The sequence below is a fragment of the Erythrolamprus reginae genome, chromosome 7 (genome assembly GCF_031021105.1).
Source record: "Erythrolamprus reginae isolate rEryReg1 chromosome 7, rEryReg1.hap1, whole genome shotgun sequence".
Taxonomy (NCBI): domain Eukaryota; kingdom Metazoa; phylum Chordata; class Lepidosauria; order Squamata; family Dipsadidae; genus Erythrolamprus; species Erythrolamprus reginae.
Window position 1 is genome coordinate 928987 of NC_091956.1, and position 22138 is coordinate 951124.

Genomic DNA, 22138 nt, shown 5'->3' on the forward strand with positions numbered 1-22138 from the left:
AATCGTTCTTAAGACCCGAGCATTCAGCGCACCAGTGGGTTTGGTTTTTTTTAAAACGGGCAACTTATCTGGCTTCAGGATCGAGTCTACGCAGAGCAGCCGGGACGCTGCACGAGGAAGCCGCAGCTGGCCAGCGGGAGGATCTCAGGAACCACCAATGGAAGGAAGGAAGGAAGGAAGGAACGAACACCGCATGTCCGTTCGGAAATCTGCGTTGCGAAGAGCCGGCTCTCTCCTCCTCCCTTCCGCCAAACGCCTCCAGGCTTAAGCCGCTTCTGCACGCACCTCCCAAGCGACGCTGCACGGCCGCCAACCGCTGTGGTGGTGCCGAGGGCAGCCGCCGTGCAAAGGGAGGGGCCGGGGACTCGCTCAAGGACTGGAAGAAGCGTCAAGGTTAGGGACCAGCCAGCGCTTTAATCCCCTCCTCACCTTATTGCCGCCAATATCCCGCTTGAGGCTGGAGGATCTACTGTCTTGCTCCCGGCTCTGCTTCGGACTCCCCTTGGTCTCCGCCGGGGGGTCCCTGTCTTGCTGCGAGGAGGAGCTCTTCCCGCCGCCTAACGCAGCCACCGCCATCGAGCTCACGCTTAGCTTAGACTTGGCGCTATCTGGGGTGTTGGACCGGCCGTTCGCCGGCCTTGGCTGACTCGTTGGTCTCGGGGACGGCGTCTTCTCGGCTCCCCCTTGGCTCTTGCCGGCCGTTTTCTTCTCTTTCCTTCGAGCCAAAGGCCTGGCCTTGGGCGGGTTCAAAGCCCTGGGCAGAGGAGAGGCCTCTGTGGCCGCTCCAGTCTGGGCCTGTGGCCCGCTCGCCCTGTAGGATGATTCCTCGGCTCCAGCTTGTCCCGGTCCTTTACCTTGTGGTGTCTTAGTCCCAATTTCCCCGGGGTTCTGTCCCTTGGTATTGTCCACTGTGGTCTCCTCCACTTTGATATCTTCAGCGCTTTTGGCCAAGACTTTAGGGAGCTTCTCCAGGGTCACTTCCACCCTGGCCAGCAGCTGAGCCTTCTCCTTGGGGTTTTTCTTCATTTCCGCCGCCACCGACTCGGTTACCTTCACAGTCGCTGGGGAGGCGCTGGAGGGGCCCTCCAACTCCTCCTCCACCTTCACCTGAACCCTGGGAGCAGGTGGCTTTGCTACGCCGGCGGTGGCTTTGGTGTGATCTGCTTCCAGAGAGGCCAAGCTGTTACTGGACAGAGGGTCAGTGCTGGGCATTTCTTGCAGGGCTGCTTCAGTGGAGCCCGGTCCTAAGTCCACCCTTGTCTCTTTTTCCACGGCCGAGGCCGTGATGGTTCCAGTGGCTTCTTTCTGAACTTCTGCTTTCCCAGGTGCTACTTCTTCCTTTGCCTTCTGACCGCCCGCCGGGGAGGCCTTTCTCAGCAATTCTGGGTCAGGATGGTCAGTCCCTTTCTCTTCCTTTTTCAGAATGCTGGCGGCCTCTTTGAGTTTCAGGTCCGAAGATTTGGGATCCTGGCCTGCGCTTGGAGCTCCAGGCCCAAAGTTCTTTTTCAATGCTTCCGCCTCTTCTTTCACGTCTTCAGCCTTCAGGGGCTGGGGAGCTGCTTCCCCCGCCATCTTCTTGCTATCCAAGCGCTCAGTCTCCATGGCTGGGATAGGCTCCGAACCAGAACCGAGGTCTTCCGTGGCCTCTGTGGGAGGAACAGCAGATGGGGCCACCACTCCTGAGCCTTCGGGAATTGTTTTCAAGTCAGGGCTAAATGTATTTAAAAAAACAGAACAGATCAAGCTATGTTGAGAACGCCACAGTTATCAATTACCTCTTGATGCCAACGGCTGGGGCTTCCTGGAGCACTAAGGGCTTAGGGTGGGGGATCTAACTTATTCTACTGGCCTCAGTTTGTGGGTGGGTGAAACGCTTCTAAGGTACCTACCATTATGGCAGTCAACACTAAAGGGTTTCTTCAAAGCTCGCTACACAGATGCCCTGTTGACCCCAGAGCTGAGAAGATTAGAACTTAAGGCAGGGGGAAAAAACACTTACAAATAAATACACAGAGAACTTGTGCTCGGATTGTGAATGAGCTATTTAAAGTGAGAAGGGAAATGTTAATAGTCTGTGTCCACAGGGTCAGCAGGCTGCCCACGTGGAGCGGAATGGAAATATCCACCTGCAAAGGGTTAATCTCGAGGGGATCCCAAGTGCCTAAGAGCTCCAAAGGAAATCTGAATTATGAGACAAATGTATGGGGAAATACTACAGAGGAACATTTTTTAAAAGTACAAGCAGTTTCAACGGCCCTGGCAGAAAGTCTGCCTTGTTTATTCGTTTCCCAACCGTTTTCAGCCAAATAAATGCCTTCTGGACCTCTCTTTTAAGATCTTCCATTCCCACCTCCCTCCCTTTGCGACAATCACCTGCCATTATCCAAGGAGGATTCCAAGGACAGTGAGGGTTATTTAGGAAAGGGGGCTGGGGTCTCAACACCACCACAACAGATGATGGCAGGACACCGAAACTGGATCATGGACAGACAGGGATTGTCATTTGTAGGGCCGGCACAAGAAACACAATAGCAGACAGAATAGCACGGTGTGCAAAACGAAAACAAAACAAAAGAAAAAATCCTGTTGTCTTCAGAATCAGTAAGAGAATCAGGCAAACTTCGCAGGCCTTGGTCATCGTAGGAAAGGTTCTTGTGATCTTCTGCAAACAAATGATACATAGGCAGAGGGCCCTGCCAATTTGAAAAGATCAGGATCTGGTCCCTAAGAGAACTGCTAATCTTGGCTCTTTCAAACGAGGTCTGGCTTTTTCAACAGCCAGCAAAGAAGAAGAAGAGGACAATGGAAGGATGGAGTAAAGAGCAGAAATCAGACTGAGTCCATTCTGGGCAAGATTCCAAAGCCAAAACAAAATCTGTTCAGGCTTCGACTGGGACTTTTGAGCTGTGGTCCTCTGTTCAACGGCGTTGACATTCTAGGCATATTGTTCAATCCCGAGAGGTCATCTTGGCAAACAAATAAGTCATAATAAGGGTGGAAAGGGATTGCAAGGTAAGAGTTAACAATAAATAGCAATCCTGCAAAAGCTGGTTTCTAAACTAAAGATTTCCAAGGATGGGTGCAAAATCCTTCTTTTGCTTTTCTGTCATCAATAAAGCAAATTATGCCGAATTTCTCTTTTGCCGGAAAAAGGATGAAGAAGTTGTTCAAAGTCTATTCAATCTCCTTAATCAAAGAGGGTTACTATCTATAAGCAACCTACCAGGAATATTTCAAATATCTTTCAAGGGATATGGAAATTGGGACTTAATTTGTTCGGGATTAAAAGAATATTTTAAGAGAAAAAGGGGGGGGGGGAACTTGGGTGGTTTGGATGCCTCACAAATCCGAAATCACTTGATCAAACAAAGTATAACAAAACTAGGATTCATAAATAAGAAAGGAAACATACAGAAAACAAAATGGAAAAATCAGAAAATAAAAATAAGACAGTTGCAGAAACTTGACGAGTCCTCTTGATTTCAGAGAGCGTGGAAGTCATGTTCTGACACTAAGGGACACCCCTCTCTTCGGACTATTGAGCAACTAAATGAGGACCACCCACAGAGAGCAATAAAAGGCCAAGCTCTCTGGAAGTCAAAGGGCATCATCCCACTTAACAGAATAACAGAGCTGGAAGGGACCTTGGAGGTCTTCTAGTCCAACCCCCCGCCCTTCTCAAGCAGGAGACCCTAATACCATTTCAGACAAGTGACTGTCCAGTCTCTTCTTAAAAGCAGTGATGGAGTTTCTTCTTCTCAGCTCAAAATTCAGTTAGTGTTCGGTCATTTTGTTCTGCTTTCTTTGGGGGGCAGAGGGGAAAAAGAGAGATGGGACAGAAAAAAGTATTCAGGACAGCTGCCAGGTCCCCTCAACAAGAAGAGGGCCTGCTCATCACGCTTGTAATTGCTGGCAAATGCTGGAAAGGTTTCATCAAGCGTGCCTGACCGATTGCCAATAGGTTTCTCTGGGTTTCCCAAAATATTATGGATAAGAATAAGGCAAAAGAAAAATTAAGCTTTCTTTCCGTCTCCACAGCTTTAAAGGTTTTCTTACTTTCATCTCTTATCAGTGTAAGAAGCAGGATTTACAACAGGGTGTCCAACTTGGCAAGGCCGGCGGGGGAATTCTGGGAGTTGGAAGTCCACAAGTCTTCAAGCTGGACACCCCTGCTTTATAAGTTAACACGGAGGTTCTTCTATTTTTTAAATTGAAATGCCTAAAAAATACAGCTTAGAAAATAACAGCCGTTCCCTCCCTTTGACAGGACAGGCAGAAAGAGAGAATCAAACATGGTTTATGAAGAGTCGGCCTGGAGTGTAGCTGCCCCCCCAGTTTAATGCAAACATTTTTCTGATGGGGAATACCGAGGCTTTCACAGGAGAAGAGAGCAGAGTGCCCATGTGCCAGTGCTCTCCGTAGGGAAACGTGCAGAGACCATCAACAACTCGAGAGGCTGGATGTGTAGAAGTAAGTACTCTAAAAACAGTGTTTTATTAGTTGTAGTCAAATAAAGTACACAAAACCTGCTCCAAGTCTACATCGTCATATAGTCAGCGAACACTACAGATATCGTTTCAAAGGTTCTGGTTGCCTGAAGTACATTGATTTTAAATTTGTATCCACAATATAATAGAGTAAATTATATTTACATATCTAGGGTAAGCTAGGGAAAAGATGGGTTTGGGGGTTACAAATGACCATTTTGAAAGGAAAATGTCCCTCTATTGTGCATTAAAATACCTTCGTCCCCTTACTGGTCTATTTAAAGTCCCAACGTGACTATCTGAGCTTAGCGTTACCTTCTCTCTCCATGGTTTGTAGTGTTCCAACTCTGAATGTAATTTAGCAGCTTGTTTGCACAATTTAGAGGACTGCAGAGCCCCGGTTGTGACCTCCTGGACTGCCCTCAAACGGCTTGATAAAAGGCACACACACCCCAGGTCCCAAGTCAACCAACTTAGAAAAACGAACCACGTTAACAGGAGGCATGAAAAGGCAGCAGGGTTTAAAAAGGATGCCAGCAGGCGAGGGGGCCACTTCTCAGGGCTCACCTGGGTCCCAGGAACAAAAGACAACTGAGACGGAGGGAGAGAACTACAGGTGAGCACTGAAAAACCCATTTATTCCTTCCAACTCCAGGAGTTTGGTGCCAGGTCCAGAATGAGGCACAAAGGAACAAGGGAAGTGGCGGGGATCGGTTCTTAAAAGCCAGGATTCAGGGCTTAGCACAAAAAAGGGGGCAAAAATGAGAATTTCTGTTTTGGTTTTACTCAGTCCCAATTTAAATCTCTCCCGTCCCATCCCCACCACCACCCCCTCTCACTCACACACACACAAATACACACACACACTTTGGATATCCGTGAAAAAAATACCTCTCTTGGTCCATTTCTTCCTTTTTCACATCATCTTTTACAGCATCAGCCTGTGTTTTTTAAAAAAAGGGTATAAAGGCATGACTGTCCAAATGGAAAAAGCTGGGAAATCATTGGACATTGATTAGCAAATCCCGGTTATAAATCCTGCAAGCTACCTTCCGTTCTCCCCCCCCCCCCACTGGCCCCCTGCCCAGAGGGCAAATTTCCAGGCAGCTATTCCTCAATCTCCCTTCACGTGGCAACAAAAAAACCCCACCTGACACCTGTATAACAATAGACTCACATTAGAAACATAGAAACATGGAAGACTGAGGGCAGAAACAGACCTCCTGGTCCATCTAGTCTGCCCTTATACTATTTTCTGTATTTTATCTTACAATGGATCTATGTTTATCCCAGGCAGGTTTACATTCAGTTCCTGTGGATTTATCTATCACGTCTGCTGGGAGCTTGTTCCAAGGATCTACTACTCTTTCAGTGAAATAATATTTTCTCACGTTGCTTTTGATCTTTCCCCCAACTAACTTCAGATTGTGTCCCCTTGTTCTTGTGTTCACTTTCCTATTAAAAACACTTCCCTCCTGAACCCTTGAACATATTTAAATGTCTTGATCCCTTCTGTCCTCCAGACTCTACAGATGGAGTCCATGAAGTCTTTCCTGATACGTTTTATGCTTAAGACCTTCCACCATTCTTGTAGCCCGTCTTTGGACCCCTTCAATTTTGTCAATATCTTTTTGTAGGTGAGGTCTCCAGAACTGAACACAGTGCTCCAAATGTGGTCTCACCAGCATTCTATATAGTGGGATCATAATCTCCCTCTTCCTGCTTGTGATACCTCTAGCTATGCAGCCAAGCATCCTACTTGCTTTCCCTACCGCCTGACTGCACTGTTCACCCATTTGGAGACTGTCAGAAATCACGACCCCTCAATCCTTCTCTTCTGAAGTTTTTGCTAACACATTAAAAATTACAGGCGTTCTCTGCTTCCGGAGCCACCCTGAATATGTAGGGCTGCAAACTAAGTCGAGTCCAAGAGGCTAAATAATAAATGGAGACGACTTACAGCTGTAGGTTCCACTCTGGGTGAGCGCGAGACAGTCAGCTCCACTTCTCCCAAACTGTAAGGATACTTTTTTAAGAAGCGACACATGGACGCTGCGGACTCGGCACTGTTCAGCTGGAAAATGGCCTTCAAAAAAATTCAAAGGGGCAGAAAATCAACGTGGAAGGAAGGACCTGGGTTTCTCCCAAGGGAACCTGGAAGGGGGCAACTTCCTCCCCACCCGCCCCCAGAAAGGAAGGCTTTCTCTGGGTCTGAGATGGCTCTTTAAAGACCGGGGCCGTTTCCCCAAGTCTTTAATTTTTTCTGATGGGAAATACCGAGACTTTTACAGGAAAAGGGACCAGAGTGGCCATAGAAACATAGAAGATGGACGGCAGAAAAAGACCTCCTGGGCCATCTCATCTGCCCTTATACTATTTTTTGTATTTTGTCTTAGGATGAATCTATGTTTATCCCAGACAGGTTTCAATTCATTGACTGTGGATTGACCAACCACGTCTGCTGGAGGTTTGTTCCAAGGATCTACGACTCTTTCAGTCAAATAATATTTTCTCCCGTTGCTTCTGATCTTTCCCCCAACTAACCTCAGATTGTGTCCCCTTGTTCTTGGGTTCACTTTCCTATTAAAAACACTTCCCTCCTGGACCTTATTTAACCCTTTAACATATTTAAATGTTTCGATCATGTCCCCCCTTTTCCTTCTGTCCTCCAGACTATACAGATTGAGTTCATGAAGTCTTTCTGTATAGTCTGGAGGTCTGACCCATGTGCCAGTGCTCTCCATAGGCAAACGTGCAGAGACCATCAACAACTTTTACAAAGTTTTTAAATGCTCCCCAACCTGATGAGGAGCGTTCCTCGAAGCCAAGTCCTCGACTTAGTGAAGGGGTGTCAAATTCATGTCACCAAGGTGGCGTGTCAGAGTGATCTATCAGGACTTTCACCTTTCCCTAAACTGGGAATCTTCCGGGAGTCTGACAGCCCTGATTCAGTGATGTCAGTTTGATGTCGTAACAACGCTGAATTACGTGGCTTATGATCCCTTAATGACAGTTGCAGCCTCCTTGTGGTCACATGATCAAAATGTGGACGCTTGTATTTAGGATTTATTTAGTTATTTATTTATTAGATATGTAGGCCGCTCTTCTCCATGGACTCAGGGCGGCTCACAACATGTCAATAAAACACTATTATTATTATTTATTGGATTTGTATGCCGCCCCTCTCCGCAGACTCGGGGCAGCATACAAATCCAATAAATAATAATACAAATTACAATTGGATCCAATTAATATAATTAGCTAAAAACATTATAAAAATTAAAAACCAAAATCATTCACTCAATGCAACCAAACATAGTAAACATTCAGTGGACAGAGGCTGGAATCGAATGACCCCATGCCTGGCGGCATAAATAAGTTTTCAAGTTCTTTCGAAAGGGGGAGGGTGGTGGCAGTGGCGAATCTCCCGGGGGGACGACTGATTCAAGAGGGTCACCCCCCCTGAGAGAAGGCTCTTCCTCGAGGCCCTGCCAAGCAGCATTGTCTAGTTGACAGGACTCTGTGGGACCTAACCGGACGCTGGGATCCCGAGACCCCCTTTGGAAAAGCAAAGTCCATGGGGGAAACCAGGTTCACTTAACAACCAGGTGACTCACTGCAGTGATTCCCTTAACAACTGTGGCAGGAAAGGTCATAAAAGGGGGCAAAACTCACTGAACAACTTGTCTCGCTTCAAAGCAACGGGAAATTGTGGCCTCAATTGTGAGAGTTATCATGCCAAGCTATTCTAGGGGTGACCTCCGCTATTGCCAGGCAGAAAAGAGCCGGAACGTACATAATTATTGCTAAAAGCCACTGCCCACAGGAAATCTTCTCAACCCCTGCTTGGAGTCCGATACGGATCAATGGAATTGGAGGGGGGGGGGAGGTTGGACTTAAGCCTGTTTATAGCTACGTAGGGATTCTAGGCTGAGCCCCCTCCTCACTCCGCCTCCTTTCTCCCACAGCTACTGGTCTCTCTTTTGTGGGAAGGAAGGGTCACCTTGTTCTTGTTAGTTATCACCATGTAGTGATCCACTCGTCCAAAGCGGAGGCCGACGCAAAGGATCTCAAGCTCGGAGTAGCCCTCGTCGGGCAGGTTGCCCAGGTGAACAAACTGGGTGTACAGCGTCTCCGTGCTCACCTGTGGGAAAGGAAAGGCCAGTTACACAAACTGGGCAGGGGCTCCTTAAGGCTCCCTCTCTACGGAGAGGGGAGGCATACAAATCAAATCAAATCAAATCAATCAATCAATGCCACCCAGCTGATCCTTTCAAAGCCTCCTTCCTCCAACAGCCCAACCGTATCCCCCACTTCCCTTGGTAGCACAGGGCTCAGTGGGAATCTGCCGCGCCCTCAACTCTTTCTCGTGATTAAAGATGCTACTGGCTATCGTGACAACATTATTTTTGAAGTTGTCCTGAGCCAGAAGACGCTCTACACTATACTGTCCAGCATAAATTGTTGGCTAGATTTTCTACTGCCTATATTTATGTGTTTCATTTGGTTGGATTTCTATGCCGCCCTCCTCCGCAGACTCAGGGCAGCTTACAACAGCAAGAATAAAATACAACATAATACAACAAGTGAAATTATCGGAAGTAAGAAAAGATCTATTTGGAAAAACAATGTACAGAAACTGTAAATGTTTTGTATATATTAGCCACATAAGAATAAATAAGTATATGTAAGTATCATAAGAAACGTAACACCCACTGTTCTTTTTTAATGTGTTTGTTTGTTTTTGTTTGTCATACTTGTCATATTTATATTTTAATTAAAAAAAATATAACAAGTGAAACCTAACACTAAAACTAATACCCCAAGGACATTAAGAAGAACATTCATTCAACAACAGTCACACAATCAGATCTAGGACCAGAGCAAGATGTTAAGTTCAACGGTTTTTAAAACCTTGCGGAAGGCCAGGAGGGTGGGGGCAGTACGCATCTCTGGAGAGAGCGGGTTCCAGAGGCCTGGGGCAGCCACAGAGAAGGCTCTTCTCCTGAGCCCCGCCAGATGGTATTGTTTAGCTGACGGGACCTGGAGAATGCGGACTCTGTGGGACCTAAGCGACTGCTGGGATACATGAGGCAGAAGATGGTCCCATAAGTAACCTAAGCCACGTAAGGCTTTATAGGTCGTGACCAACACTTTGAATTGTGTCGGCAGACCATATCCACAACTTGCAACATTCTTTGACAATTACATTTTCAATTGATACTTTCCAGACACCTGCATTCTTTACAAGAGATGGACTATTTCATAGTTCAAAAAAGAAGAATGTTTTGCTACTTTTATAACCCCTTTCTCTATGCCAAGGGCCCAGACTGAACGACAACAACATATTAAGGAACAGTTCTTGATACTTACACTTGGATTTGCATCCTTAATCATCGCAGTAAATATAATTTCCTAAAAACAAAGAGCCAAGAAAAATTAGGCAATGAGAAGATGGTGTTTATCAATTTTCAAGCTCTCCCCTCATCACCCACCTCCTCAATTTGTCTTCCGGATCCAAATCAGGATATTTGCTGTCCTCTCTCTTGAAAGACTAAAAAAGATATTCTCTGTGGTGGCCCCTCATTATTTGAAAGACTCTCTTTTCCCAGTGACATCCACAAGACCCTCCAGAACAGGGAGGAAGGAGATGTTACGGGTCCTCTTCTCTTAAGGAAGTTCACATGATGGGACCAAAAAGAGGGGCCTTCCCTGTGGTGGCTCCGTCCCTGCAGAACATCGTCCCTGCAGGGCGAAAACTGGCTCCTACTTTGATACTCTTTGCTAGGACCCTGAAGATGTGGGTCTGCCAAAGGCAATGGGGACCCCAGGCTGATACAGAGCCCAACAAGTGGCTCGTCTAAATGCTGTCATCAGAGGGCCCTGGGGGAGTATTTTTATTTAATTGACCTACTGGGCTTCCCTGTAAGCCGGCCAAAGTCACTGAGAGTGAGTTGGTTGGCCATATAAATTTTCTTACATACCTTTGTCCTATACCTCTCCCCCTCACTCACTTTCCCATCTTCCTGGGATATTTGCTGCTCCCCAAGAGTATAGGAGAGGGGCGGCATACAAATCTAATAAATTATTATTATTAATGTGCAATTCTTGAAAGAAGCCCGGAAGCCTTACTCAGGGCGTCCAGGGGGAAAGCATTGTGAAATCCCCTGATATTTCCCGACATTTCTCTGTAACTTGTGATCTAGTGAAGGTGCGGTCGTAGAGGACGTCCTACCAAATGGCTCAGCCCTGGAGAAATATCGGCAGCTGAGGAAGCCAGTGGTGGCCACAGTTATGCTCATTATTGCTCGACTCTACCAGGCAGCGCGATCCGGGTTTTTTTACGTAATTTTCTCCCTGACTTTTAAACATTTTAATAGTTTGGTTCCCCCCCCCCCCAATTTATTCTGTTTTTTTTCATGAATTCCTGATATTTCCTGAACCGCTGACTTCCCTGGTTATTCCCTGATTTTCCTGTTTTCCAGGTTTGCTGGACACCCTACTTACTGGATAGTTAGGAGCTGCCAAACAATTCTGCCCTCTTCGGTTGTTGCAATTCACTAAGCCTAACTAGATAATTAATATTAATAATATTAATATGAATAGCAATAACAATTATATATTAGACTTGTATGCCGCCCCTCTCCAAGGACTCGGAGATATTTAGGAGCCAGGAGAGAATTTGGCAACAAAGAACCTTCTAGTCCTGCCTTCTCCAACATAGCTTTCTAATGATATGCGTAAACACTTACTCCCTTTTTGCTCAGTTTATTCTTCAACAACCATTTAAGAACAGTCGCCTTGTGGCAAGGTGACCGGCAGATAAATTTAATAAACAAAGTTTACTGACCTCATTTAGATCCTTCAGCTCAGGGACCAGAGAGATGCACAGCTGGTTCCTTTCTACCCACATTGGGAAGCAGGTATAAAATTTCACCATGGAATCTGCAGATTTACGACTTATTTCTACGTATGCCTTTAAAAAACCACAACTTTTATCAGTGACCTGAAACCAAAAGACTTCTCTGTTCAAAATGTTGGCACTATAATAACACAGATCTACAAAAAATATTTTTTTGTAATCATGGCACTTGACCTTGTACTTTTTTGGGTTCTGATTTCAAAAATGTATATAGTTTTTCTGTAGCAGGTATAGTATTCATGGAGCAGCATTATTATTGTAAGGTATAGGAAATATACTGGCGACATAAACAGTAATGTTTATTTTTGTTATTACATTATTTCTACATTTTCAATGTATGTGGTACATTGAAAATGTAAAAATAATGTAAAAACAAAAATGCTTCTATATCAAACACTTTATGTGATAGAGCAAAACTAAGCATATTTTTGGAATCAGTCCCTTAAACTCCATAAACAGACTTATGACCTTTGCTGATGATTTTTGTGTGTGTGTTGGCCAGTATAAGAATTTCCAATCATTAATGAGTAAAGAATGAGTGAATGAACCAATACATGTTGTGTTCCGTACCTTCTTGTGCGAAGACACAATTAAAATATCTTTAACCTTCCCAAAGGGCTTGGTTAAGTTCCGGATCTCCTCCAGACTGAGCCCGGCCTCGGGGAAACTTGAAATCATCACAACACACATCTCTTCTCCATCCTGGGAAAAACAGAAATGTCAAGTCAGAACCTTTGCTGGGAAAAGGAAGAGTTGGTTTTGTGATCATTCAAAGTTAGAATGGAACTGAAAAAAAGTTGACTTAGGACTATTTTCATACTTGTGACCTTTGCAAGCATCCCCAAGGTCACAGGTTCAGAATTCAGACAGCAACTTTCCCAATTTGAAAGAAAAAAAGAGAGTAAGTTACCTTGCCAGAAGATTCAACCGCTTCAGGGCTCTCAACGGCTTCTGACTTATCTGCAATTTTAAAAAAAAGAATTGTTTTTTTAAAAATTAAACAATTCTTACTGGTTGAAGAGACAGAGCTATCAAGAATCCAGGAGGCTCCTTTGAGGAAGCAAGGACTCATTCTTACTCTCTGCTCGTTCTGTAGCTGTTTCTCAACCGTAGCAACTTTAAAATAAAATAAAAATTCCCTCCACCTTCACAAATTTACATGTATGAAACATCCAATGTTACAGAAACCATACATAAATTTATTATCATTTATTCAAAAATCCCTTTCATAGTCCATTCTTTTCTTAACCCACCCAGTCTGTTTCTTCTATCGTTCTTTCTCAAGCTCCCCTCTTTCTTTCAACTCCTCCTCCTACCTATTAACTCCTTCACTCTTCCTTTACCTCTCTCTCCTTTTCTTCTCCCCTTTCTACTTCCTCTTCCATCCTCTTAGACCTTTCCAAAATATCTCCCCTCTCAGATTTGCAGACTGGGTTTGTATAATCAAATTTAGGGAATATACTTAGCTTTTTTTTTGCAGTGTTATATACCCAGGATAAAAGATTGATTTAAGGTTTCAAATGTTATAAATAATATGAAACAAATATCCTATTATTTATAACATTTGAAACCTTAAATCAATCTTTTATCCTGGGTATATAACACTCAAAAAAAAAAGCCTACCTCCAGTAAAAACTTCTAGTTTGTCATCTGCCTTCACAACCTAATTAATCCAACAATTAAACTCATTTAATTAATCACTATAACTTATCTTTCCATCGTTATTGTTTCTCTCTCATACACTCCTTTTTAGGCCTGACCATTTCCTCAATACCTATTTCTCTTTTATTCCTTTTTTTACTATAACCAAAAACCTCTACTCCACCTTTATATATATATAGCCCAATATATTATGTAGCAACTTGAAGAGGTGTGAACTCGGACTCCCAGAGTTCCCCAGCTGAGAGCCAGAAGTCCACATACCCTAAAAGTGACCAGGGCTGAGAAATACAACTCTACAGACTGCCCTTCGCTCCTTTTTAAAGTGTGTGGACTTTGATTCGCAGAACTGCTGGCTAGACAAGGCTGGGAGTTCAAAAGTCCACGCATCTTCAAGTTGCCAATGTAGAAAGCCATACTTACAGATGTCCCCCACTCCCAACCCCCATGGGAAAGTATTTGCATGCCCACCCACCCCTGCTGCCCACCCCCAAACACCCACCTAGAGAGCCTGAGGGTTGGTGTCCCCAAAGCTCAGCCCCAGAGACCCCATCGCATCTGCCGGCCGCATCCCTTCTGCGTGTCATGTACCCCATATGTGTTCAGCCCCCCAGCTACCCACACTGTCCCTCTTTCCCTCCCCACAAACCGAGACTCAAAAGGTGGGTGGTCCTGGCCAGGCTTGCAGGGCCTAGAGCAGTGATGGCAAACCTTTTTTTCCTTGGGGGCCGAAAGAGCGTGCTTATGTGCTATCACGCATGTGAGTGCCCACACCCATAATGCAATGCCTGGGGAGGGCAAAAACACCTCCCCCCCCAGGCCCACTGGAGGCCAGAAGAAGCCTGTTTCCCAACTTCTGGTGGGCCAGTAGGCTCGTGTTTCACGCTCCCCAGGCTCCAAAGGCTTCCCTGACCCTCCGCCGTCCCCCCAGAGGCTTCTCTGGAAGCCAAAAAACCCCTCCCACCCCCTCTGTGTGAGCCACAAATCAGCTGGCCTGCACCCACGTGCACGTTGGAGCTGAGCTAGGGCAAGGGCTCGTGTGCACCCCTGCAATAGGCTGGCCCCCACTGGCCTTAGAGACCATGGTCCCTGCCGAGGGGGACAGAGGGAGCAGCTCTGAAGCTCCAGGAGGACACCAGCCTAAGAGAGCTTACCTGGAGCGTCCGCTGGTTTGCTGGCTTCCTTGCCCATAGACTTCCCGGCTTTGCTGGGCTCCCCAGCATTCTGCTCCTTGGGAGGCTCCTTGGACTCGGCCACTTTCTTGGCCTTGAGGGGCTCCTTGGCGTCCGAGTCCCCTGCTTTCTTGGGCTCTGCAGTCTTCTTGGCCTTGGAGTCTGCAGCTTTCTTGTTTTCTACGGCCTTCTTGGTCTTTACAGGTTCTTTGGCCTTCAGAGGCTCTTTGGCCTTCAGAGGCTCTTTGGCCTTCAGAGGCTCTTTGGCCTTCAGAGGCTCTTTGGCCTTCAAAGGCTCTTTGGCCTTCAAAGGCTCTTTGGCCTTCAAAGGCTCTTTGGCCTTCAAAGGTTCTTTGGCCTTCAAAGGTTCTTTGGCCTTCAAAGGCTCTTTGTCCTTCAGAGGTTCTTTGTCCTTCACAGGTTCTTTGGCCTTGACATCCGTGGCCTTCTTGGCCTTCAAAGGTTCCTTTGCTTTGCTCTCCATCTTCTTGCCCTTCACCACTTCTTTGTCCTTGGGCTCCGGGGCCTTCTTGGTCTTCGGAGGCTCTTTGGCCTTGTTGGGGTCGACGGGTTTGGAGGCGTCGGCAGGTTTTTTCATCTTGGGAGGGTTCTTCCCCTCTTCCACGGACGCCGGCTTGGCCGCATCATTCTCTTTGACGGTGGTGGGCTTCTTGCCCTCTGTCGCTTTCTTGGGTTTTACGGCTACCTTGGTCTCCCCGCCTTTGACAACCTTCCCAGGTTTCTTGGCATCGGTTTTAGCTGTGGACAGATAAAGCACTGGTGGTTATGGTTACAGACTTGGCAACTTTAAGATGTACGGATGGGACAGCTCTGCGAACTAAGGTCCATGCATTTTAATGCTGCCATGCTTGAAAAAGCCTTGCAATAAGCATCTATTGAGGGACGCATGGTCTGGTAAGATTAAAATAGCCACCATAAAAAAGGCAACTTGGAGCTAAGGACAGACTTCCTGACCGTGAGAGCAATTAATCAATGAAGCAGGTTGCCTCTTGGATGGTGGGTGCTCCATGGTTGAAGGTTTTCAAGAAGAGACCAATCAATCAATATCAACTTTATTTGATTAGTCAATCGACCATATCAAAGCGAGGAAAAGGACCACATCGGTCGTCATAAAACTGTGACTGGTTAAAATACAATAAAATTGGCTAAAATGGAGGGAACTTGAATAGATAATAAGTTAAAATGCAGTATAATATGCTAAAATTGAGTAGTAAAACATGAGAATATAACTCATGCAAAGAATTATATTAAACAAATCTAAGATACCAGACAACCATTTGTCCAGGATGGGTATAAGGCAGGGGTGTCAAATATGTGTCATCACGTGACATATCTGGACTTTTCCACCTTTCGCTAAACCAGGCAGGGCCAGTGGGCTTGACACCCCAGGTATAAGGCCTCCTTGCCTTGGGCATGAGGGTGAACCCGGAGGTCTCCAAGGTCCCTTCCAGCCCCATCCATCTATGATTTTCTTCAAGAAAATCCCTTCTTACCAATAACAAAATCAAACATCAGCAAAACGAAGCACTGCTGCAAATTTTCAACAGTGGCAAATTTATGAAGCTTGGGTGTAGAATTCGGGTGGAGGTTATGAAGAGCTTATAAGCAGAAGAACTCCAACACTGGCCTTCCTTAAACTCTGCTGAAGATGTTACCTAGCCTGGTAATGAGATGTTCAAAGACCAACCCACAAGCTTGGAGAATGAACCTCCCCCCTCCGTTCTGCAAATGTTGGCCACTCCAAAAAGTCTTATCCTTGGCCCTCTGCAGGATTGGCCAACATCCATTTTGGGGTTGAAGATTCAGGAAAACACACAAGACACACACAAAGAGGGGGACTAGCTTAAAACTCACAGGCAGAAGACAACGAAGGAACTTTTTTCACCCCAGCTGTAGTTTGCTCTTTCCTAAAAGAGGAATTAAGAAAGAAAGAAAATAGTGGTTGAATTCATTTCCATGCCCCCTCTTGGAAGCTCACATCTGACGGGGAGCATTGGGGAGTCCAGAGTAGATAGTGGTCTTACTTATTATTCAGGGCAGGATCCTTGGTATTCTGAGCAACTTTCCTCTCGTTTCCTTTGTTCTGAAAATAAAAGAAAGTGAGGTTTAGGCTCTGCCCAAAAAATGCAGCTGCTTGTTTTGAATTTCATAATGTATTTTGAGAAGGTGCTCCTTGATTTCTGCCAAAACAGCACAAAGAAATTATCTTGAGCCAGTGGTGAGATTGGAATTGCTGAACTATGGCTAGCAGAGAGCTGAAGTAGCCTGCAGGGCTGCACTCCAGCCACTGTGCCACCCCGGCTCTAATGGCCAAGCACGGTTTCACAAAGTTCAACTTTGGTGCAGGTCGCCTCTGGCTTACAACCGTTCATTCAGAGTTACAGTGGCATTTTGAAAAAAGTGACTTATAATTTTTCACACTTATGACTGCTGCAGCATCCCCATGGTCATGTGATGAAACCTGGGCTGTGCTTTACAAGACGTTCTGGGGTCCTGGGGTCCCCCTGGCCGACCTGCCGACAAGCAAAGTCGAGGAGGAAACCAGATTCCCTTAAGAAACGTGCTACTAATTTTACACCCACAGGGGTTCCTTAAACACTGTGGCAAGGAAAGTCGTGAAATGGGTCAAAGCCCACAACCGTCTCACTTAGCAACACAAACGTTGAGCTCAATTGTGATCGTATGCGGAGGACTACCTGTGGCATCAGGTAGAGTTCACAACTGGGTCACAGGGGGACATAGGTGGGGGTCCCAACCTCTGCTTAAAGAAGGCAGCACATTGGTGAATTTAAAAAAGGTTTGGGGGGAAGATTGTAATTAACTCCTAGAATTGAAAGTTAGATGGGATTTCAGGCAAAGCAGAACAACTGTTTTGCACTGCAGCAATTGGAGGAAGCATGAAGCCTGGAGGCCTGTCCACATTGCCTTGTGATTAAAGCAGAATTCAAGACAATGTAGAAATACTTTGAACAAAACATACAAGATTGACAGCAGAAAAAGACCTCATGGTCCATCTAGTCTGCCCTTATACTGTTTCCTGTATTTTATCTTAGGATGGATCTATGTTTATCCCAGGCAGGTTTAAATTCAGTGACTGTGGATTGACCAGCCACGTCTGCTGGAAGTTTGTTCCAAGCATCTACTACTCTTTCAGTCAAATAATATTGTCTCGCGTTGCTTCTGATCTTTCCCCCAACTGACCTCCGATTGTGTCCCCTTGTTCTTGGGTTCACTTTCCTGTTAAAAACACTTCCCTCCTGCACCTTGTTTAACCCTTTCACATATTTAAATGCTTCGATCATGTCCCCCCTTTTCCTTCTGCCCTCCAGACTCTACAGATGGAGTCCATGGAGTCTTTCCTGATTTTCCTGACCATTTTTGTAGCCTATAACAAAGCCACAAAACTTTCCTTTGTCACAACAGGTCTCTTCTTACCTGAATAGGAGCCGCTTTGGGTTTTTCCGCCACGCTTATCTTCACCCGCTTGCCATTAATGAGGACAGGGGATGTTTCGTTGTATTTGACCGCTGCTATTACCGCTTCCTTGTAGCTCATTTCAAGATAAGCCTAAAGAAGACAGAAGTTTCTTATTTAAGATGCTACTCATGTTTTAGTTCACTGGCCTACCAGCTTCCTGCTCAGAGAACAGAAATAACTAGCAATAATTAAAATACAGAATACAAACATTAAGGTCAAAATAGGAATTACAGTATTTATCAACAAAAATGTAAGAAAATATAAAACCAGTATCTAACATATTGAAGCTGCAACAGGAGCAACTAAGAAAGCAACAGTTATGGGGTCTTTGATGCTCTCTTGAGCTTGGTTGTTTTCTTGCAGATGTTTTCATTGCCCAACTAGGTCACATTTTCGAGGCTCAGACTGTCCTCGCTTTCGTATCTTTTCTCTGTATTTTTTCATTTTACATAAAACTATTTACCCTGAAAGTGAGCAGCCTACATTTGCTATGTATGCATTCAACAAATACAAACAATATTTAATTTTCCTGTGGTAATATAAGCATCCACCCTAATGCATCTTTGGGGGGAGGGACAGTGCATTTCAGCAAATTTAAAGGTATTAGAAATGTAAGAAGCCGCTTACCTCCTTCTTAGAACGGTCAACTAAGATGTCACTAACTTTCCCAAAAGGCTGGACTATTTTCTTAACGTCTTGATCGGTAAAAACATCTTCTGGCAAGTCAGTTATTTGAATAATAGTCCCCCAAATCCTGGGTTTACTCCAAAACTGCAAATAATAATATTTTTTTGGTAAATTTACAAACCCACCAGGCGGGTGGTTAAAATCTGCAAAGCATCTTTTCTAAAAAAAATCTACTGAAAGAACCTCAGACAATATTGATGATGTTTATCCCAAAGGTGCTTTTTCCAAGAGGCAGCTGGACTTTCTGGTTTTTCTTTGAAGGAGTTTTGCTTCTCCTCCAAGAAGCTTCTTCCGCTCTGACTTGATGGTGGGGAGTGGAAGGACTTATACTCCTTGCAGGCAGCTGCTCATCTGGATCCTTTTGCAGTGGTTCTCAACCTTTCTAATGCTGCAGCCCCTTAATATGGTTCCTTGTGTTGTGGTGACCCTCAACCATAAGCCTAGTGCCAATTCTCCCAACAGAGCTTTAAGCTGATTGGCAGGAAGGTCAGAGGGACACCCCCACTGTAAACGGCTGATTGGTCAGATTGTTAAAATATGTTCCAAGGGAACAGAATAGAAGTTTTAGTTCCCAACACCAGGGGAAATTTGTCTTTTCCCAGGGTGTTAGGTGACCCCTGTGATACGGTCGTTTGACCCCCAAAGGGATCCCCAGCCCCAGGTTGAGAACCACTGTGGAAGGGTCAACTGAGACCACTTGGAGGTTTGTGGTGCAAATGGGTGTGACGCCTTCTGGGAACTGCCTACGTGTGCTGATTTTCAGCTCATGCGGAGTTTCTAGGGGGGCATTTCTGGCCTCTGGAGCCTGGAAAGGGTGAAAAACGGGCCTACCAGGCCCACCGGAAGTTGTAAAATGGGTGGTTTCCTGCCTCCGGGGTGGTGAGGGAGGCCGTTTTCCTCCTCCCCAAGCTGCAGGGAAGCCCCTGGAGTCTGGGAAGAGCGAAAAACGGGCATCCCGGGTGCACTGGAAGTTGAAAAATGGGGGAGGGAGGGGTCATGTGCACATGTGCAGGGGGCAGGAGAAATTGAATTATAGGTGTGGGCACTCGCGCATGTTGGGACAGCATGTGCAATTTTGGCACCCAGGGGAAAAATGGTTCGCCATCACTGGCATAGGGTTTTCTGCCTAAGCAGCGGGTTGGACTAGAAGGCCTCCGAGGTCCCTTCAAACTTGGTTATTCTATTTTATTCTATTCTCTAGAAGCCTCCCGGACATTAACTTCACTCTTGATAGGTGTATCAATTAATCCCGTTGGGTCTCCTGCATGAGCAGCGGTTGGACTAGAGCAGTGTTTCCCAACCGTGGCCACTCGCATTCACTGGCTGGGGAATTCTGGGAGTTGAAGTCCAGATAGCTTCAAGTGGCCAAGGTTGGGAAACACTGGACTAGAAGACCTCCAAGGTCCCTTCAAACTTGGTTATTCTATTCTATTCTATACGAGCCTCCTGGACATTAACTTCACTCTTGATAGGCGTGTCAATTTCATGCACGAGCAGGGGGTGGGACTAGAAGACCTCCAAGGTCCCTTCCCACTGTTATTCTCGATTGAAAGGGCTGTGTGGCTTAAAAGGTGCCACTAAATCGAATGGGGCGGGACTGTCCAACGAAGAGTACATGGCATAACCAAATGCCGACCACCTACCTTAGTGGCCGGGCTATCGGCTTCGCTGGCTGGGGCTGCCAAAGGGGCTTTCTTAGGTTTCCCCTCGGGTGGGGCCACTTCTTTGCTGGGGCCCTGAGGAGCCTCGGGAGCCTTGTTTTTGCTTTCCAAGGAGCTGTGTCGGGAATGCCCTTCTTTCTTGAATGGTTTTGTGGAGACTTTAGGATTCCCGGGCTTCCCGTCCTCAAAATCGGGCGTGGGTCTTCTCCCTCCCGAGAAGCCCTGGCCGAAGGCTTGCTTGTGAATGTGCTCAACAATGCGAGGTCCCAGGCACTTCATGACCGCCTCCAGGGCCTTGTCTGAGGAAGGAAAGAAAGGCAGCACGGGGCTTCTCAACGGGTTCCTCGGCCTTCTTTTGCTTTTAAGGCTGGGAGACCTCATGGGAGACGAAAGAAGGGGTCCCCAGAGTTTTTAGGAACACATGGCACAGGACCAGAATGATCTCCGGGACCGCCTTCTGCTCCACAAATCCCAGCGACCAGTTAGGTCCCACAGAGTTGGCCTTCTCCGGGTCCCGTTGATGAAACAATGTCGTCTGGCAGGACCCTGGGGAAGAGCCTTCTCTGTGGTGGCCCCAACCCTCTGGAACCAGCTCCCCTCGGAGATTAGGATTGCCCCCACCCTCCTCGCCTTTCATAAACTCCTTAAAACCCACCTCTGCCGTCAGGTATGGGGGAACTGAGACATCCCCCTTGCCTATGTAATTTGAGGTATGGTATGTTTGTGTGTATGATTTTTAAATAATGGGTTTTTAGACTTTTAATATTAGATTTGTTATTTTAGACTTTTAATATTAGATTTGTTATTTTAGACTTTTAATATTAGATTTGTTACTGTATATTGTTTTATTACTGAGAGGGGTGGCATACAAATCTAATAAATAAATAAATAAATAAATAAATAAATAAATAATAAATAGCAGGAAAATATTATTATTATTTATTTATTTATTTATTTATTTATTGGATTTGTAGGCCGCCCCTCTCCGTAGACTGGGGCGGCTAACAACAATGATAAAAACAGCATGTAACAATCCAATTAATAAAACAACTAAAAACCCCTATTATAAAACCAAACATACACATATACATATCCAAACATAAATATAAAAAAGCCTAGGGGAAAGGTGTCTCAACTTCCCCCATGCCTGGCGGCATAAATGAGTCTTGAGTAGTTTACGAAAGACAGGGAGGGTGGGGGCAGTTCTAATCTCCGGGGGGAGTTGGTTCCTGAGGGCCGGGGCTGCCACAGAGAAGGCTCTTCCCCTGGGGCCCACCAAACGACATTATTTAGTCGACGGGACCCGGAGAAGGCCAACTCTGTGGGACCTTATCGGTCGCTGGGATTCGTGCGGTAGCAGGCGGTTCCGGAAGTACTCTGGTACTTTGGCTGGCTGGAGGCAAACAAGCCTCTGTAACCCACCCCCTTACCTGGAGATCGGATATATCGCCTGGACCCCCTCTCTCTGCTGGAAGACCTTTGGAAGGAGGAACCGGGGTCGTAAGGTCGCCACGGAGACCTTGACCTGTGTCTGAAATTAGGCTGTGGCCGTGGACTCCGACTTCGTGGCCTGCCTGGCCTGTGCCTGGGGCTCCTGGACCGGGACCGAGTTCGACGCCGGGCGTGCCCAGAGCTGGAACGCCTCGAACGCCTGGGGCTGATGCTGGCAGAGCGGCGCCTGGGAGTGCTGTCCTCATTCCGGTTGCCCTCTCGCCTGTGGACAAAGAATGACAGGCATCGCCTGGTGGGTTTGGCTGAAGGGGAAGCGACCTCACTTAACCCCTATTTGTTCAACAAGCACTTGGAGTTATGTCGCTGCTGAGGAACAAAACAGAGGGACCTTGGAGGTCTTCTAGTCCAACCCTCAGCTCAGGCCTGAAACCCTCTACAATCCCAGACAAAAGATTCCCCGGTCTCTTCTTAAAACCCCCCAGGGATGAAGCACCCAAAACCTCTGGTGGCTACTCCACGGTTTTGCTTTCCTCCCTATGGGGAAATTTCTCTTTAATAATAATAATAGAGTTGGAAGGGACCCTGGAGGTCTTCTAGTCC

General features: G+C 46.1%; 1 protein-coding gene across 1 annotated transcript in view; it reads right to left on the bottom strand.

The window, feature by feature from the left end:
- Positions 1-22138, bottom strand: part of ZNF638 (zinc finger protein 638) — a 46286-nt gene that overhangs the window by 8726 nt on the left and 15422 nt on the right. The window contains exons 5-19 of the mRNA XM_070756806.1: positions 21517-21800; positions 20069-20385; positions 18366-18509; positions 17697-17828; positions 16286-16344; positions 16116-16168; positions 14223-14999; positions 12320-12369; positions 11980-12111; positions 11338-11463; positions 9861-9902; positions 8491-8631; positions 6448-6573; positions 5379-5428; positions 430-1711 (exon numbers count right to left, since the gene is read on the bottom strand). Of these exons, the coding sequence (XP_070612907.1) occupies positions 430-1711; positions 5379-5428; positions 6448-6573; positions 8491-8631; positions 9861-9902; positions 11338-11463; positions 11980-12111; positions 12320-12369; positions 14223-14999; positions 16116-16168; positions 16286-16344; positions 17697-17828; positions 18366-18509; positions 20069-20385; positions 21517-21800 (3715 nt within the window). The remainder of the gene's footprint in view (positions 1-429; positions 1712-5378; positions 5429-6447; positions 6574-8490; positions 8632-9860; positions 9903-11337; positions 11464-11979; positions 12112-12319; positions 12370-14222; positions 15000-16115; positions 16169-16285; positions 16345-17696; positions 17829-18365; positions 18510-20068; positions 20386-21516; positions 21801-22138) is intronic.